General features: G+C 44.7%; 1 protein-coding gene across 1 annotated transcript in view; it reads right to left on the bottom strand.

Moving 5' to 3' along the window:
• The window catches only part of LOC144799857 (sodium/glucose cotransporter 4-like), an 803794-nt gene that overhangs the window by 300768 nt on the left and 483993 nt on the right, over nt 1-19033 (bottom strand). The window contains exons 10-11 of the mRNA XM_078671442.1: nt 3677-3827; nt 2119-2287 (exon numbers count right to left, since the gene is read on the bottom strand). Coding sequence (XP_078527568.1) covers nt 2119-2287; nt 3677-3827 — 320 coding nt within the window. The remainder of the gene's footprint in view (nt 1-2118; nt 2288-3676; nt 3828-19033) is intronic.

Below are 19033 nucleotides of genomic sequence, written 5' to 3' on the forward strand. Positions count from 1 at the left end.
GTCTCATAGTTACCCTTGTTACTTTAACTTAAATGCACGCTACCATTTTACCCTCTTGTTCTTCATGCAATAATATTTACTTTGAGTCCTAACCATATTATTTTTCTGTTGTATTACAGAACCACACATGCCTTAACAACAAAGTCTAACCAATGACTGCATTATTGCTGTGCATTCCTTTAGCACGCAAGTCTTTACCATGATTTTGACTTGCTTTAGGAAAGCACTGGACTTTGGAATAGTATAATTTACTCCTCCGACTCCAATCTGTGTTTCAGTAGGGATGGTGTTGGACTCAAAATCCAACACCATTCCAACACTGCGTTTACTGCGTTTGCTATTACTCTATAAGGTTTCTTACTTATTGATATAACTCATTTATTAAATGTCCTTTTTCAAAACTTAAAAAGTGTGCTTGCTATTTAGTATTTAGCCCTGCTGTCCTTGGAAAGGAGGACATCAAATCCCAATTTGGGCTGACTTGAAGGTCACATCTGGCATGGTGAAAAGTACATTCCTCTCGGTCACTGCTATTATCACGGATAATCAAAGTATGGAGAAAGGCATGGAAACTCTCACGTTTGGCTGCATTGTGTTGAACAGACAAAGGGAGGAGGAGGATTCCTCCAGATATCTTAGCAAGTGCGTGATATCCAAGGGAAGTATGGAAATGCAGTGGCTTGTGCTGTTGCTAATGTGACTTGGAAATATGAGCACACCTTCTTACATCAATGTGTATGAGTTGTTCAGGATTGCATGATCTCACCACCAGGAACGAAAGTCTATGTATAATTTAGAATTGCATAGTACATACTGTTCCCCAAGCAGCCATTGTACTAAAGGGCTGGTATCCAGTTGCACCCAGGATCACTTGTTCTTGTGTAATGCATGGTGAGAATGCCTAAAATCATTAGTAATGTGTATTCATGTGTTCTTAATTTTTGTGGTGAATGTTGGTATCACTGCGCCAAAGTAATTTTTGTATTGAGCATGTAAAATAAATAAACACACCCTACTACTATTCTAACTGTGTGGATTTGAAAAAAGGAATTATACCTAGTATATCAATGATCGATTGACTTTGGCTCTGTGCAACCCTGTTATTCAACCCAAGCACTGTCACATGTGACCCTCCATTGCTGCCTGATGTTTTCAGTAAATGATTGGAGTTCAGTTCTCACCATGAGCTAGAAACTGAGCTAGGCCTATAGCCTAATACATTCAAACGAATGTCTTGGGCGTGTGGGGTAGGACAAAGGGGCCTCAAAATACTTTCTTCTAAGTAAAAATGTCAACCCAGCTTTATTGTTTGATTGCCAGGGTTTCTGTTTGTCGAAGAGCATGTAAACGTGATCTGCATGCTGAAGGGTGCTCCTGAGATCTCAGCGGCAGCCTGCAACATTATTTCACCGAATAAATCGAGCTTATTGTTTTTTAATGCAAGGGTTTTGTATCATATCCATCCCTTTTAACACACAAAATAGTTCTATTTTCCAAAACATGCAAGCAGAACATTTTATGTGACGCTGGAAAGTTAACATTCTCAATTTGTTAGTCAAGGTAACTTTCAGTGTGCTTTAAAATGCCATCACAATAAGTGAGTTCAAAGCTAAATCATTCCTTTATGTGTGAGATACATGTGATTTACAATAAGGGAAATCCGTTGCATGTATTTTTTATATATTGCATAGGTGTGGGCATGCTAGTCACAAATGATGTGGTGTTAAGGGGCGCACTTAGATATTCTCATTGAGCAGCAAAAGTTACAAAGCAAAAACAGACAGTAGGCATGTTCTAGCCAAGAACATATCCATGTCCAGTATGTTTGTACTTTATACATAATACTGCTGGGACAGTGGAGACAACCAAGCACTATGATGAATATCAAAACTTATTTTAGAGGGATGCTTATTAAAAGATATTACATGTGTGACTCTATACCTTAAGGAGGTGGTGCATTCTTCACCTGGTATGGTGACATGACACTCCAATCACAACTGTAATAAAAGTCGGCATATTATCAGGATCACCTATTCTGTCAAACAGTAGTTATTACTCTGGGGAATCAAGAACCAGATACCCTAGAATGTGTCACCTTCATTGATTCATATTACTTACAGGTTCATTGATTCTCTTCCAAAAGATAGCAAGAAGGAAGATTGCAGTGACTGGTGGGGACAGGTAACTGGTCATAGACTGCATGTAGTCGAAGAGTTTTCCACTGTTGGCTGCTTGAATGATGGGTATCCAGAGAATACTGATACCAACCAGGAACAGAACGAATACCCTTAAGGAAACACAAAGGTAAAATGTATTTATTTACAGTACGAAATACAAAACTGTTGAGTACACTAGTCCTATTAACATTCATAATTTGCCAAGAAGAACTTGCTGGAGTCTGAAAGTAACAACCAATGAAAATGACGATGGTTTTGGCTTACGTATAATGAACATCTTTTTTGGTATAAAGTGGGGGATGAGGAATTGCTGGAGATGGTGGAACCAACATATGAGGAGAAATAGAGACGAGCACAAGATGGAGATGGGTAGTAAAAATATGTGTGATTGCGGAACCATGATTTGTGGGAACAGTTAAAGGTGCAAACCTTTTATTCTAACACAATATTCACTTGGGAAGATGAAAAGATGTTTTGAAAAGAATTGGAACTAGGGCAGGCGAAAATCTATCAGGTTTGTGGAACCACATTTTGTATGAAAGATTGACTGAAGGCAACTGGCAAAAGACCCAGCTGGCTTCACCCACATGTCGTATTGGCAGCAATCCAGGTTAGTGCTGTGCAACAGGGATTCATTGGGCAGGTCCTTGGGATAGATAAACGGTCAGGATAGCTCAATTCCATTCCTCCCTCCTGCCTTCTTCCATATAGAGGATATTTGGAGTGCAGCTGCCATACTTTCACTTGGATATAGGACAGACAGCCTGCCTAGCCTGTCAGTAATTATACTGCAAGGCCACATCCTCTTCTACACTATGTGACTCAACTCATAGTGGCAGGCTGTATCTTTCAGTATGAACTGTAAATGCTGCATTTAAATAAGTGAGACTATAAGAAAGGAGCACCTTCTGATGTGGGGTGGAACACATTGAGGTTTCTAGCCTACCTGACACTTTGCACAAGCCAATCCTACACCTCCCACCAAACCCAACCTATTCACCATGGCTGATGCTCCATTCACTTCTTCAGTGTACTCTTTTTCAATGGTGATCAGCATGCTTTGGCTCCGCATTCCAGCAGCACCCTTCAACTCCACATCGAACTGTCACATTCTTAGACATTCTTAGACCATTCTCAATGGTTTATATTGTTTCATTGGCAGGAGGTGAAAGTAAAACAAAGCCAGAATGTGTTTCTCCTGCAGTTGTTTCCATACTGGCATGTATGATTCTACGTCTACCATAGGTTATCAATTATCACCAGCGGCGGGTAACTGACAGTGAACACATGCAATGAAATTGGTGTAAAGGGACAGGGAGAATGCACTAGTTGCATAGAAGAAGACCACTGTGATGTTCTCTGTGCCATGTAAGTTATTTAATGAAGAAGCAAAATATGCTGAACATAATGTCACTTTATCCTTTGAGTTGCTGAACAACAATATGCCTAAACTTAAGGAGGAACTTAGGAATCACAATTTCATATGAAAGCATAACAACCTGCCAACTATCATGAGCTCCTGATCAGATGCATTCCTGCGTATCCTCTGCCAAATGTCAAGAGTAAAGAGAGTGCTACTACTGTTGAAGATGGATGTGAGTGAACTCATAAGGGCAGCTATTAAGACAGCAATCATTAAGCCTCTCAGACCTGTTGGTGAAAGAAGAAAAACACACCAAATGAATCAGCTATACCAACTATTAGCATTATCATTTATGTTATTCAGTACAAACGCAAAAGCTGTAAAAAACAATATGTAGGCCAAACACCAAATTAACTCCACACACGATTCAGGAACCACAAATTAGCGATAATTATTAAGAAACTTGAACAGCCTGTAGGCAATCATTTTAACCTTGTGGACTAAAGAAGTTACTTAGTGCAAAGGTAAGATTTTGACCTGCTCCAACTACCCTAAAGTATCCAACTGGCGCTCTATTGTGGTCAGCCTGAAGTTTTAACTTGGTCCCTGTCATGCGCGATCAGATGTCCCCAGTTGGCGCTTTATGCTTTTAAGCACTAGAAAGCCCATGTTTACATTTGATCTTGTCATTTCAGTGTCATTTTAAAGGTAAAAATGTGTCCTGTTTTTATATATTGTTGGATTTTTATTGTGTGTTTTTGGTGATATTGAATGTTTTACATACCTGCCTCCTAAGTTAAGCCTGACTCCTTGTGAGCCAAGCTACCAATGAAAAAGCAAGAATGAAATTATTGAGCCTTGAGTGGGCCTTATTTGTGATTTTTGGTGTTATTACTAGCTGTAGGTACCTGCATGGACCTACTAATACATCACCTTCCAACATTTTCTCTCCTCTAAACATATTAAATCGGCTCATAACCAATTATCATACTTAATTTGCTTTTAAGTCCCTCATAAAGTGTCACTACCTGTGCCAAGGGCCTGTAAATTAAATGCTACTAGGGGGCCTACAGCACTGGTTGTGCCACTCACTAGAGCACAGGTCTTCAAACTGTGGGGCGCACCCCCCCCTGGGGGGCCTTGATGGGTCCCCAGGGGGAGCGCAAAGGCCTCTGCAAACACATGTAAATGAGGACGCCTGGAAGTGCAGCGATGTTTATTTTCTGCATTTCCAGGCTGTCCTCATTTTGTCCGAAGCGCTCAGAGTGCCGTGGGGCCAGAGGTCAGTGGGTGTGCTGCTGGGGGCTCAGCTGGGAAGTTTCTGGAGACTTATTAAGACTCCAGAAAGCCTGAGTTTTTCACAGGCCTTTAAAGACCATTTGCATACCTTTGGAAACTGGTTACAGAGGGTTAGTTTTTTTTTACTTTTTCCAGTACCTCCTTGCCCCGACTCTGCCTATTCCCTGCATTTGTATTTCAAATGTTCTGCTGTAGTGTGAAAATGCATTTCATGCAAAGGAATATTAAAAAGGGTTGCCAATAAAAAAAATGCCAGCCATGTATGTTTAAAGAGCCTGCAAAGACCTTGCTTTGACACTAAATAGGGTCTTAAATAAAAAAGTATGTATTCATTTGTAATTTGACTTTGTCTGTTCCTTTTATTTTCAGTCATGAAACATGAAGTACGCACAGTGCTGATAATAAGGCTTTAGGTGGCGGTTTATTTTTGTACCATCTGCAACATCAAAATAATGATCTGGCAACCCTAATCATAAGACTGGAAGATTGTTGCAGGATCAGCATATTATTATTTTCCTTCACCCTCTATTCCCTGATTAATTTCAAAATAGCAATAGTTTAACTTATATCTGAAACCCCACACCCTGTCAATAACATGCTGATTAACTTCAAGTGTCTGGGAATTCACCCTGCATTCAGACAACTCACTCCTCATTCTCACCCTTCACTTTCATGCTCACCCTGCACCCACAGCGCAGAATTATGGTTTTCCCGCATTTGCCATATAATCCATCATCTGTTGCATTATTTGCAGGTTAAACAAGCATTTACAATGCAACGGTTTCACCTTTACAAAAGTTAGAGCTATTGTCATTGTAAATAACAATATTTTTATTTATGTGTTGGTTTTGAAAACAAATAAATAAATGGCATTGTTATTTACAATACCAATAGCATAATCTCTCGCAAATGCTAAACACACACACCCACAGAGAGCCCCCCCACAGAGCCCCACCCACACAGAGCCTCCCCACACAGAGCCTCCCCCACACACCCACACAGCCCGGGCGCGAAGCTTGACAAACTGGAAGCCCACGGCATGGGGGTCTCTCCAGAGCCCACTCCCCAGAGTGACCCACTCTTTGGGGGAATTGTCACTTCCCCTGATCCCATTAACACTGTTGGACTACTCCAAGCACCCTGGCGCCTTATTACCTTACGATTGGAGGGCTGGCAGGAGTGAGTGATTGTGTGTGTGAGTGAGTGAGTGAGTGAGAGATAGAGTGAGGGAGTGAGTGAGTGTGTGTGAGTGTGTGTGTGTGTGAGTGAGTATGCGAGTGAATGAGTGAGTGAGAGTGTGTGAGTGAGTGAGTACTTTGCACCATAGCACAACTCTAAATGAAATCACTAAAATAATGCGTTTTCTGCTTTTACACCCCGCCATTCCCTTAAACAACACCCTGCAGCTTTATAGATAGGCCGGTGCAGCATAGTTTTCATTGAATCCGTTAATAGCATGAAAACGGCGATCACGCTAAGAAAGCTTTTCGAAGCCTTACTAGCGATAGAAGGCACTATCAGATAATCATAACACACTGCAGCTACCTACAGCTCCTCCAGCCTGAACGGAGTGATCTCTCCCGTATGTTTTACATAGTTCTTCATACAGCCTGCCAGATTTCTAAGCACTGTCGGCTTTTGTCAATAAGAAAAGAGGGGAAAGGAGTGATTTGCCCAGGATTACCGCATGAAAGTACTTAGTCACACATGCAGAGCTCTCTGACATCTTTGTTGATCACAGTGCTCTCCGAAAAGGAGCCTCGCACCCAGCGCTTAATTTGCATATTACCGCGCTGCCAGTAAAGCAGTCTAGCCTGTCCACAGGGCTGGGAACTCTTTATTATGGTTACCCAGCAAAGTCAACATTGTTTTAGCCAAAATCCAATTGAACTCCTTTGGTAGCCGCGCCGGCCGCTCTCAGCCACGTGTGGACATCCGGCTCGTCGGAGTCTGTGAGGGGTGGGTTTAATTTTGCCTGGTGTATTTACAATAATCAAAACAGATCTCTACCCCTTGCATACGCTACATGGCATCTGGTACGGAGAGCGTACAAGGCGACCAGATCTATGCAATATGTATGAAAGCAACGTAAGATGGAGGGAGCACCATCTCAGCAGGATCGGACAGGGTGCCGTGTCGAAGCAGCACGACAACTCCATGCACCAGCCTTTAATGCACCACTTGAGGCACAGAATGCTCGGCACAAGGTTTTTTCAGGCATTTTAGATTTGTTTTGTGGCTAACAACATCTCCAGAGCATACACAGCAAACAAAGTTGTCTTTTGCAGTTATTTTGAGTTAATTTGTTACCACATAGAAGCCAGCGCCTCGTGTAAGGAAAATAAGCAAATACTGATAATTTCTTCTAAATGCTCGCTTCTGAGCAGTGACATATTACACTGAGGCTCTTCCTTGCCTGGGGTGCAGGAAAAAGAAAGAAGCTTTTATGGAAACAGAATCCTAAAGTTACACTTGTCTCGGCCTCTTTAGCACCCACGGAAAATATTTCCGCCTCTCACCAGGCCTGGCACTGTTTGTCGGCCCGTGACCTCTGGTCTTTGTTGAATAGCAGCATACATGGTTTGTAAAACCAGTTTTGTGTGTGCTGAGCTATTTTTGTAGCGATGTTTACTTAATTACAGCACACGTGGCAAAGACAAGTTGTGAGACAAGCACTACAGCCGCCGCACTTCTCCCCAGGTATATTTTGCTAAGTCAAAACTGCCACAATTTACCTGGAGAAAAATGCCTCATACAATACATAACAGGATATGGCAACGCCAAAATCTGTATGTTATGCCCCATTTGGAACTGGGTCTCATTTACTGCAAACGGTATATTCTATTGCCACACATAGCTCAATTACAATTTGTGTGATAAGCATCACACCTCGGCGCATTTTCTTCTACTAAATGTCAGCAGCTAAAACATGTCGAAATTTACAAGGGCACACACAAGCTAGTAAATAATATGACGTGTCGGTGCGTTAAGCACCAAAATCCACACATTAGCCCAATTTTTGGGGCAGTTATAGTAATTGAGGCTTTGTTGTTTTTCACCCCTTCTTAGAGCCCCTGCAGCTCCACTCTGCCTATTGCTGGAAGAATTAGCCCCACCACCCGAAAGTTTTTCTTAGCCCCCCAAACTTGGCTCTAGTTGCGCTTCTTCCCAATACATTTACATTCGTCAACTGTCGGAATACAGGGTGTAATAAATAGGGCACCCTTTTATGGGCCAATACTAATTGTAAAAGTAAACAACACTCTGCATGCTGGGGGGCCTGAACTCGTATGTACAGTTCTAAAGTAAAACTAAAGTCCCAGACTACAGTGAGCTATTAGCTACAATTCATGACTGGATAACGTGGTCACATGGCATAAATTAGAGTGTAGAAAGAGATCCTTTCTGCACGAATATGTAGGATCTCCATGTGGCTCTGAAATTTGATTTTACATATCATTGTTGTCGCATGTATTGGCTGTTCCAAAGGACTCAAACAAAATTAACTAAGACTACAACTCCCAGAATGCTCTGATATGTGAAATCAAAGTGCAAGAATGGAAAGGCGGCGTTCCTGTGACGTGAAGCCATCCGGCCACCCTACAACTAACAACAGTTAAATGATGTGTACGTTTGAAACTAAGTGAAGCAGCATGCAAGTTGTTAGCATTTGAAGTTCTATGACACATCATGCCAGCGATGTTCTGAAATGAGTGATTTTAGATTGAGAGGCAGTTCAAGCAGCAACACTTCTATTCCGAATCAATTATACTAATAAGAGGGGAGGACCACCCAGCGGAGGCTGCTTGTGCTAAAACTCGTGCTGAACTTCAGAGAGCCCTCCTGATTGGCTCCAGTCTCCCTCGCGCACCAGGACTGCCAGAGTGCGCCAAAGCGGTGTTAAGACCAACACACGCTGTTTTGTTGATTCTGAAGGAGTTGTTCGCTGCACACTGCCCCGCAGCCTCAGAGTGGCAAAGACGAACATCAATCACACACTGCCTGAATCAGCCCACACAAAATGTGCAAAGTAGTAACAGCAGCAAACACTCAGAAAAGATGAGCGGAAAACATCGGAGGCTCGTGCCGCATCCAAGACTAAGCCCCCCACCCCCCACCCACCATTGCTACACAATCCTGTAGCCTGATGGATGCAGGAATGTCATAAAAGCAACGCATACACAAACAAATCAAATATAAATAATGCAATACAACAACACGCGCCGCTGCAACTGACGTGCTTTGAGGGAGATCGGCGTTATCATGGAAAAGGGAAAAACATGATAGATAACATTTTCAGCGATCTGGCTGTGATCTGTGGTCGGTGAAAGCAGCCACAGCTAGCTGTTGCTGGGGTAGCGCAACCCACATAACAGCACAGAACATGAGGAATGAGAAACAGGCTCTGGAGAAAACATGTTTTTTCCTTTACCTTGCAGATTCTGGACTCGGATGTCGCTTATCTGTCCAATCAGCTCCTCCCGCTGGAACCAGTCTCATTCGTGCCCGGCCATGGGGGCTATCCAGGGTGAAATGATAAATGCTGGAAACGCACACCAAACGGTTCAAAGAGAGCGTGGCGCCGGAGGGGTCCTGTTCCTGTGCCTGGGGGAGGAGGGCGGAGGGCGGCCGCATCCCAGTCAGGGAGCAGAGCAGGAGGGGGACGGCCAGCGCGCGCAGGAGCTGCCCTCGGCCATCTCCCGGGACCGGAGAGGAGGGAGCAAGGAGTGCAACAGTGGAGCAGTGATGGGAGGGCGAGAGGACGGGAAGGACAGGGAGAGGGCAGGAGCGGGGAGGGCGGTGGAGTGACCTGTCGGCAAAAGCAGCAAAGTACCTGCTCTGGAGAGAGGGGCTGGCAGCTCAGCGTGGGTTTGCCTATAGAGAGCTAAAAAGCTGCAACTATATCCAGGAGCAGGGAGAGGGCAGGAGCGTGGAGGGCGGTGGAGTGACCTGTCGGCAAAAGCAGCAAAGTACCTGCTCTGGAGAGAGGGGCTGGCAGCTCAGCGTGGGTTTGCCTATAGAGAGCTAACAAGTCAGGTCCCGGGCCGGCAGCCAATCAGAGCGCGGCCCGGGAAATGACGTCACGGGGGTGTCCCGGGCCGGCAGCCAATCACAGCGCGGCCCGGGACAAAGGGGCGGGGCTTAAAAAAGCCAGAGAAACGCCCCCGAATCGCGTTTTCCCCGAGAAAGCGTGATTGACAGCCTCTGTCTCCCAATGGCTAGCCTCCATTTATGGACCTAGCCAATGAGAGACAGAGGCGGGTCATCGATCGATATAGAACTCAAGAGGTTTTGCTAGCGCATGCGTACTTCGTACGCATTGCCGAGGCAAAACCTAAAAATGCAGCAACACAGGTTACCTCACAGTGGAAGGCCCTGCCTGAAGGTTGACTAGTCACCTTTTTGTTGCTTATTGGTATATGTGGGTGTTAATGTGGTACTTATGAGGACAATAAAGGCCAGGACAATGTTAACAAGTGTAAAAATAGCAAAATAGTGCAGTAATGCTATCACAAAATTTGCAGCATAATTCGCCTTTGCTTGATGCAGAATTTAGTCAACGATGCTGCATAATTTGGCCTTCTCCTGCTGCATAATTCCATTGGCCCTATTTATAGTGCTATGAGGTCCCAGCCTGTTGCAGAAAGCACTGTGAATATGTAAGTCATTATTTTAAAACAGTATTTACATACTCTAAGCTAGGCTGCTGCAAAATGATGCAGTGATTGAGATAAAACAAGTTCTTACAAAACAAACTTTTTAGTAATAAGTATTCAAACTGTATCTAATGCATTTTTGTAAGTGTCTGCACTATTCCAGATACCAGCTAAGAACTCCTTTACATTACATCTTACAAAGAATAGATCTTTGCCACCATAAAGCTTTAAGCAGATCCACTGGAATTATTCAGCATTAGAGGACAACATTATGCGGCAAGTTTGACTAAATTATGTAGCAAGAAAAGGTAAATTATGTGGCACAATGCGCCACATTTTGTGGTTAGCATTACTCAATTATTTTGTCATTTTATCTCAAGGTAACATTGTCAGGGGAAGTAGTTCACCTCATTAGTACCAGTGTAGCACCCAAATACAGCAGTAAGCAACTACAAGATTACCACTCAATCTTTGCAAAGGTCCTTCCACTGCTCCGGAACACTTTGTCACGCTTTAAGTAACTTTTGTTCCGTTTGAGCTATAATCAAGGTTTTTTTGTTGAAATCTGCAGATTATGTGGCAAATGTGGTAAACTGGAAAATATTGTGGAAAGCGCTGCTGCAGAAACTCATAATTTCATGGTTTATATTTTAATTTTCTGCACTACCACCACACACTTCGATTTCAGGCAGGGGAATCTCAAAGTCAGTATTAACCATTCAGGGGCAGTTTGTTTGTCAAAGCTGAGTCCATGGGGTGACAGGTAGAATGCCAGCAGGGTGCATTCAGATGCAGAGTCCTAATCCTCTCGATCCCTGGGGCCTCACACTAATGGTCTAGGAGACAGAAGAAAGGAGCGAGATTCATAGATTTTGTCAAAGAGAAGGCCCAGAATAGGAAGCACTGTATGCAGACTCATTTTTATGTTTACAAATGGCCAGAGACCGCTTCTTCAGAGAGATAACCCAAAGAAGGGGAAAATATAAGTGCATTTTTAAAAAAAGGGACATTTATTAGTGAAGCTGGAACTGATGCCAAGTGTGTAAGTGGCTACTGCTGGTTATCATAAAGGAGCAAATGCAGCAGGACTGGGGCCCAGGGATTTGAGAGGCCCACTGCATCACAATTATGACTGTCTAACTTTATAAAAAGGGGCATCATAGCTTATTGTCCTTTCAAGCATTAGGACAGAGGTGATGATCCATGATGGTGGGGAAGAGGTAAAAGAGGAAGAGGAGATAGCCTGCTACTCAGGACTGCAGTTATCATTAGTGCAGCAGGTATAGTTGCATTGGGTCAAAGAGTGTGAGGGGCTCACAAAACCCCAATTATGGGGTTCAGTTTGTTTGGGATATCTGTTTTTCGTTGATGCATTTACTGTTTTATAAGTCTCATATTTGGTGCAGTTCATAAGCTATAGAAAAAGTATTCCTGAAATCATCTCATATGCCCCGCTCCCTGCACGCAGCCATGTCCCTCCCGCTCCCCCAATCCTTGCCATAAAGTTTTGGAGGGGGCCCTCTGCACTACAGTATCCCTTTAAAAATGTCTCAGGCCTGCCATTGTGGAGCCTGTGTGTGTAATTCTAAACTGTCATTTTGATGTGGCAAAGTATACCTTTTGCCAGGTCAAACCTTTGTTTTAATACATATAAGTCAACTATAGTGTAAGTCGTGCACAGCCCAGAGGGCATGGTGCAATGTATAAAAAGAAAGCAGGACATGTATTTTTAAGTTTTACATGTCCTGGTAGTAAAAAACTCTTAAATGTTTTTTTTACTACTACAAGGCCTATCTCTTCCGTAGGATGATATTGAAGTTGCCTTATTATGTTTTATATAACCAGTTGATGTTTAGTGTCTCTGGAATCAAAATTTGAAATCCTAACTTATAGTGAAGTCGGAATTTAATTGCAATTTTAAGAATACCACTTTTAGAAAGTTGGCATGTTTTTGCCCTAGCCAGTTGGTGCCTGCAGCCTGTCTGTGGGTCACATGACTGGGTGTAGCTGACAGCAGGGCTTTGTATATTCCTCTTAGACAGCCACACACAATGGGTAGCTTAGGTGTGACTGGATGGTCAATTATTAGCAGGGTGGATGGGAGGATCTGGGCCCAGTTCCGCTTACACTGAATAGGCTGTGTCCTATTTCCACAAAAAGGGCTGCATAACCCCTGTAGTTAGTCTGGAGCAAGTGGCCAAGAAGGCATAGAATCTGTGCAATTCAAAGGCATTTATCTAGAAGCTTCTCCCTACTATAAAGTCACAGCTGTATATATTTTTAAAATTTCTTTATTGAATGTTCACATCAAGAAACCTGCATTTAGACCTCCCACTACATGGGAGAAGCAGTATAATTTTCATTAACACCCCCCCAACTACCCCTGCCCCAAACACCTGTCCCATGTCCCTCCTTTCCTCCCGACGCCCGATGCACCTGTCTAAGCTAGTCGCTTGTGGTTTGAGAAGCCTCTTGTCCCTGTTCGGTAAGGCGCAGCACCCTCAGATATTTAGGGCAGGTAATTGTGTTGAATTCGAAAGACAGCAGTGACAAAAAGGGTCCCCACCAATTGGGAAATGAGGTGCCTTTATTCACAAGTGAAAGGGAAATCCTCAATACCAAATAAAGGGTATCTGTTCCAATGGTAGGGGTGCTAAAAGTCAACCACTCACCGGAAGTAGAGGCAATAATGATCATCTGATGGCTGTTCTAACAAAAGATCTCTTCCAAAGTGACCCTTTGGGGGACCCGTAGGGCATGGCAGCGCCGGCCCGACGAGGAGCAATTGCCCAATGATGAAGCATGACATCCTTTGGGGTGTGTGAGGGCTACAAGAGACAAGAAATGTGCTTGCCTGTGACTAGTGGGTTCTAGACCTAGGACTCTCCCTTCACCCCTTTATTTCCTCTACTTTTGGTGAGTGGGTGACTTTTAGTACCCCTACTGTTGAAACAGCTACCCTTTATTTGGTATTGTGATTAATATCAGGAGCATGGGTACTGGACCACAACCAGCTTCTAGTCCCCTCTTATTTGTTGAGACAAAGTGAAATCCTCTCCATGCCTAGGATATGCCACATGCGCTGTAGCCATCCTATCTATGTGGGTGGCAGGTGGAACCCCAATGTGTGAGGCACCTATGTGATTTGAGAGTGAACATGAGGGCATTTGGAAACCCCAAACCAATATATGCTGGTAATCGGGGCAGTTCCGTGTTGAAATGAGTGTCTATTTCGCATAAAACTTGCTTTCAGTAGGATTGTAAACAAGGGCAATCCCACAGAACATGGGTCAAGGTGCCCGGTAAACTACACCCTCGGCAGCATAGCGGATCTTTTGATGGGTTGCAATTGTGGAATCGGACGGGGGTGTAATACCAATACATTGCTATTTTGTTTGCTGTTTCTACGCTGGCTATATTGGTTGCAGGGTGTTTAGCTCTATAGTAAATGTCCTCCCATTCACGCTGTGTGAGAGTGCGTTCTAATTCTATTTCCCATCTCCTTTGTCTTAGCGATTTGTGTCTGTCTGATCAGGCAGTATAGCTGTGATATAAGGTGAGCATCATCTAGCTTAGCTCATAGCTATTTTTCATAGGCGGTGAGGCAGCGCTGCAATAGTGGGCGGACTTCCGGGTGGATAACCCAGTGCCTATTCTGCTGGTAATGATAGCGTTCTGCTTCGGTGAGCCCCTGTTGGCGACGGAGGTCTTAAAGGAAAGAGGACCCTCCTTGTCGAAAGAGTGCCCAATTGATCTGCTTCCGTCCCTCGTCCATCCTGTGAAGGCCCTTGAGTCCAAACCCGGGTAAAAAGAAACATTCCCAACAATGGGTGTCAGAGGAGACGGAAAGGGAATGAGGTTGCTTTTGGCCACTATTTTGTCCCATGCTTGTTAGGGGACTCTCATTGCGCATGAAAGATAAAGGTCCTTAGGTCTGGCTGCTTTTGGAAAGAACGGTATTTGCCATAGTGACCTCCCTGCTAATGCTCTATTCATAAAAAGCCATTGTTTCTATGATTCCGGGCGTGACCACTCAACAAACGTTTTTATCTGAGCCGCCCAAAAATAATCTTGAAGGATTGGAATCCCTATGCCTCCCTCCCATGGGGGTCTATAACGCAACTCTCGATGCATTCTAGGTGTCCTACCTGCCCATATAAAGGATTCTAGCTCCTGCTGAAGCATGCACAGCATGACCTGAGGTGGCTCTAAGGGAGGGTCTGGAATAGGAATAAAATCGATGCCAGGATAGTAATTTTAATGGAGGCTATTCGGCCAAGCCAGGACAATGCGTGTGGTCTCCGGCGTCGTAAGTCTTCCCTCACCTGATGAAGCAAAGCGGTGTAGTTTAGCAATATAGTATCATTAATAGACACCAATAGTTGTATTCCTAAGTAGGGAATAGTTGATTTGACCCATTGCATGGGAAATTAATTCTTTAGGGAGCTTAGTGTGGTGGGTTGTAGGTGAGATTAAGGTCCAGCGATTTGTGAACATTTATTTTGAAGCCTGCAGCTTGGGAAATGCACTCAAGTTCCAACAATACGGCTGGGAAGGATGTTGTGAGATTTTCCAATGACACTATTACATCATCGGCATACAAGCTGATTGTGTGTGTGTCTCCCCCAAAGCAAATGCCGGAGATGAGCGGATTATCTCTGATGAAAGCATGGGAGAGAGAGGACAGCCCTGGCGTGTCCCTCTTTGTATGGGGAATGGGGAAGAATTGCACCCATTCACTTGAACTGTAGCTACTGGCTTAGTAAAGCCACTAAAAACCCACGCAATGAACCTATCGGAGAGATCAAAGTGCTGCAACGTGGCTTTCAGAATCGTCGTATTCACCCTGTCGAACGCTTTTTCAGAGTCAAAGGGCAGAATCAAGTTTTCCGTACCAAAGCACTTAGCCTTATCAATTACATGGAGTATGCATTTGGTGTTGTCAGTGCACTGGTGTCCAGGCACAAAACCCACCTGGTCAGGGTCGATCAGTCCAGGTAATAGTGGCGATAATCCGGGACGCGAGGACCCCTGTGAAGAACTTAAAATCAATACTGAGAAGGGATGCGGGTCTGCTTTTTATCCTACCCGCTTTTAGGAATTACAATCACTGATGCACCCAGCATTGAATTAGGAAGCCTAGGTGATATCCCCACAGCGTTGTAGACTCTTGTGAGGATTGAAGCCAGTATGGGACAGAAAGTTTTATAAAACAGAACGGAGAACCCGTTCGGGCCTGGGGAGTTTCGAGGCTTTAGTTTAGCGACAGCGGAGATCACCTCCTCAATTAGAATTGGAGCTTACAACTCATCTGCTTGGTCTGTGGTAATAGTAGATGTAGGGACTCCCTGTAGGTACCCCGCCTGAGCCTGAGATCTTGAGCAGTATATAAGTCTGCATAAAATTGGTGAAAAGTATCAGCGATGTCCTGTCTGTGACCCTCTCTTCCCCGTTGGGGGTCGTTATCGCATTTATAGTGGATGTCTGCCGCTGTGTCCGCAGTTTTTGGGCTATGAGTCTCCCTCCTCCTGTGTAAAAATTGTGTCGGAGTCTACGTGCCGCATGCTCAGCCCTGTCCAGGTCCAGCCCTGCTAACTGGTAAAGCGCAGCTTCTTACCGTCTTCACTCTAGGTGCCCTGGTCCTCTGGTGTATCCTCTCTAACTCCTGTGTCTCTTGCAACAAGAGCTTTCTTTTTTTCCTACGCACCCTATTGTCAGAGGCAGCTATTGCGATAAATTCCCCCTGTATCACCGCCTTTAGGGCATCCCATAAAATAGCTATTTGGATCTTGGGTGTGTCATTTACTTCCAGGTAATCTCTCATGACCTTTGTGATTTGTTGGACCACCTCAGGCCTGTACAGCAGCGTGTCTCACAGGTGCCAAGTGCTGGGGCAAGGTGGGCCGAGCATCAGTGTAAGAGCTAGGATGATCACCGCTTGATCTGACAAAGACCGCGGCTGAATGTCTATTTGCTGGATGTAGGGCATTAAGCGTGTTATGCCGAAGAAGTTCGTGCATATGTTTTATGGGAATGGGAGTTAAAGGAATATTCTCTCGCTGTAGGATGGCTCTCCCTCCACATATCTACAAGTCCTGCCTCAGCAAGTATCTGCTTCCCTGTTTCAGAGAGGGCCCCTGTCCATCCCTGCCTCAGGGCTGATCTATCTAGGGAATTGTCAACGACAATATTGAAATCTCTGCCGAGGGGAATTGTCCTATCTTGGGAGGCATTATTTTTTGCACTATTTTTGATAAGTACGCCTCCTAACCCTCATAGAGGGCATAGATGGATCCTAAGGTGAGTGTTTGTGTGCCCACTACAAAAGAGTAAGCTAAAAACTGCCCTGTCAACTTGGCTTGTTTAGGGCCTATTTTCCCTAGACAAAAGGATGGCCACACCCAGTTTTTTGGTGGAAAGAGATGAAAATAACTGATGGGGGAAGGCTTGGGATCGCAGTCTATGTGTGTCTCCCGCTAGTAGGTGAGTTTCTTGGAGAAGGCAAATATAAGCCTTGGAGTGTTCCAGGTATGACAATATGGCCCGGCGTTTAATGGGGTAATTAAACCCTTTTACATTCAGGGATACGATCTTAAGAAGTCTGGGCATTATGACAACATAGGGAGTAGTTGTGAGGCCATGTTGCGTTGGTTTGGTTTGTGGTGTGTAGCCCAACATAGTATAGCAGCTAGACTTTTGCCTGTAGTGAGGTGGTGTTGGTGACATGGGCATGGCAGAAGAAGGACCCTTGGTTAAATAACATCCCCAACAAATATAACAATTTAACAAAACAACAGAACATAACTCATAAATGTACTGGGGATACATTCCACAAGGTGGCGGTGGAAGAAGTACGGAGCAGTTCACTCAGCTCCTTCCAGACCCTGGCCACACACACAGTGGTAGAAGCGCCCAGATGAACTCAAGGACCAGCCGCATGGTATTACTCTAGCTTCGTCTCCGCCTGTTCATGCTGTTCCTTTGGAGTCTTTTTCCAAGGATGTCAGAACCGCTTGCCTCTCTTTTGCTATTGTGTCTAGATCCGGTCACGATTTCAGGGGGCCCGCCACCACGATCTCCAACCTCCTTGTCTCTGGCCTTTGCCCTGCTGAGCACGGCCCTGTCTCTGCGTCTTCCGTGATGTTTATTATCTGGTGGGCCTCTTTGACTGAGCGAACATGGTGTATCTTTCAGTCGATGCGAAATATCACCTGAAATTGGTGCCCCCCGGAATATGAGATTTTGCTGTCTCAAAGGTGTGTTGTGATGGGTCGGAACCCTTTTTGCTTTTGGAGGGTCGATGCTGCTAGGTTTCGGAATAACAAGGGCTGATGCGCCTGATATTGTAGGGAGTCGCAGTCTCTGGCCATGAGTAGTATTTTCTCTTTCAACCGGAAATCATGCACACAGGTTAAAATATCTGGGGGGGGGAGAGGAGTAGGCCTTCCGGGACCCACCCGGTATGTACAATCTAGTTTAAGCTCCATATCCTCAGAGGCTCCAAGGATTGCCCTTAAGAGGCCCTGCACGTACTCTGCAATGTTCTGTCTTTTCGCTCCTTGGGGGTATTGGGAATACGGGTGTTGTTGCGTCTAGACTGGTTCTCCAGGTCCTCCACATGGGCCTGGAGGTCCAGGAGCTGGTCGTGCAAGCAAAGTACTTCCCTCTGTAGGAACTCAATCTCCTCATCCCTGCCTTTCCACCGTGTCTCCCAAAGAGTCCACAACCCTTCTCACTTACTTGATCTCTTGTGCAGTTTCCTTCTTCATTTGCTTGAAATCTTCCCTCAGTTAGACCAACAGAGACTCAATGAAGACACAAGTTAAGGGCGCCTTGGTATCATCATTGCTCCTGTGTTCCCCCTGAGTTTGTTGCCAGGGTTTTAATTAGCATCGTATGAACGTGAAAAGTTAAAAGCTATACAGGTGGTCCCAGTTCCCAAGGGTGAAAGGTAAATTTTAATATCTGGGCCCCTGTTAGCAAGATAAAAAGGCTTGTGGACGATGTGGGGTGTATTAAGAGCTCCTACGTCCTATGTGGTCTACATGTTTCAGCCAGGCCTTTAGGTTAAAACTGGCTTTCCTCAGGACCAATGAGTATGTGTGGGTGACAATAAACTATATTAAGTGACTTGGTGTGTGGTAAAAAGCGTCGCACTCGCTAAGGTGCTGTACGTGTTAGAGGGGGATTCCCTCTGCTTTAACTTGCTACTTGCTGTTAAAGCCTCATGGGTCACTTGGCAGGGAGGGGAAGAAGACCGGTAATTCCGATCAGCGTGCTCCTGCGACCTATCGTCCTGCTCCAGTGTCGGGACTCCACATCGTCCACAAGCCTTTTTATCTTGCTAACAGGGGCCCAGATATTAAAATTTACCTTTCACCCTTGGGAACTGGGACCACCTGTATAGCTTTTAACTTTTCACGTTCATACTCACCAATCACTGCACACTCAGTAAGCATACCAGCTCCTCAGTAATCTGGAGTCGCAGCACACCCGGGATACATTCGGTGTCACTGTGGTGGGCCCGATGATGAAGC

The sequence above is a fragment of the Lissotriton helveticus genome, chromosome 1_2, assembly GCF_964261635.1.
Source record: "Lissotriton helveticus chromosome 1_2, aLisHel1.1, whole genome shotgun sequence".
In the NCBI taxonomy this organism is placed as follows: domain Eukaryota; kingdom Metazoa; phylum Chordata; class Amphibia; order Caudata; family Salamandridae; genus Lissotriton; species Lissotriton helveticus.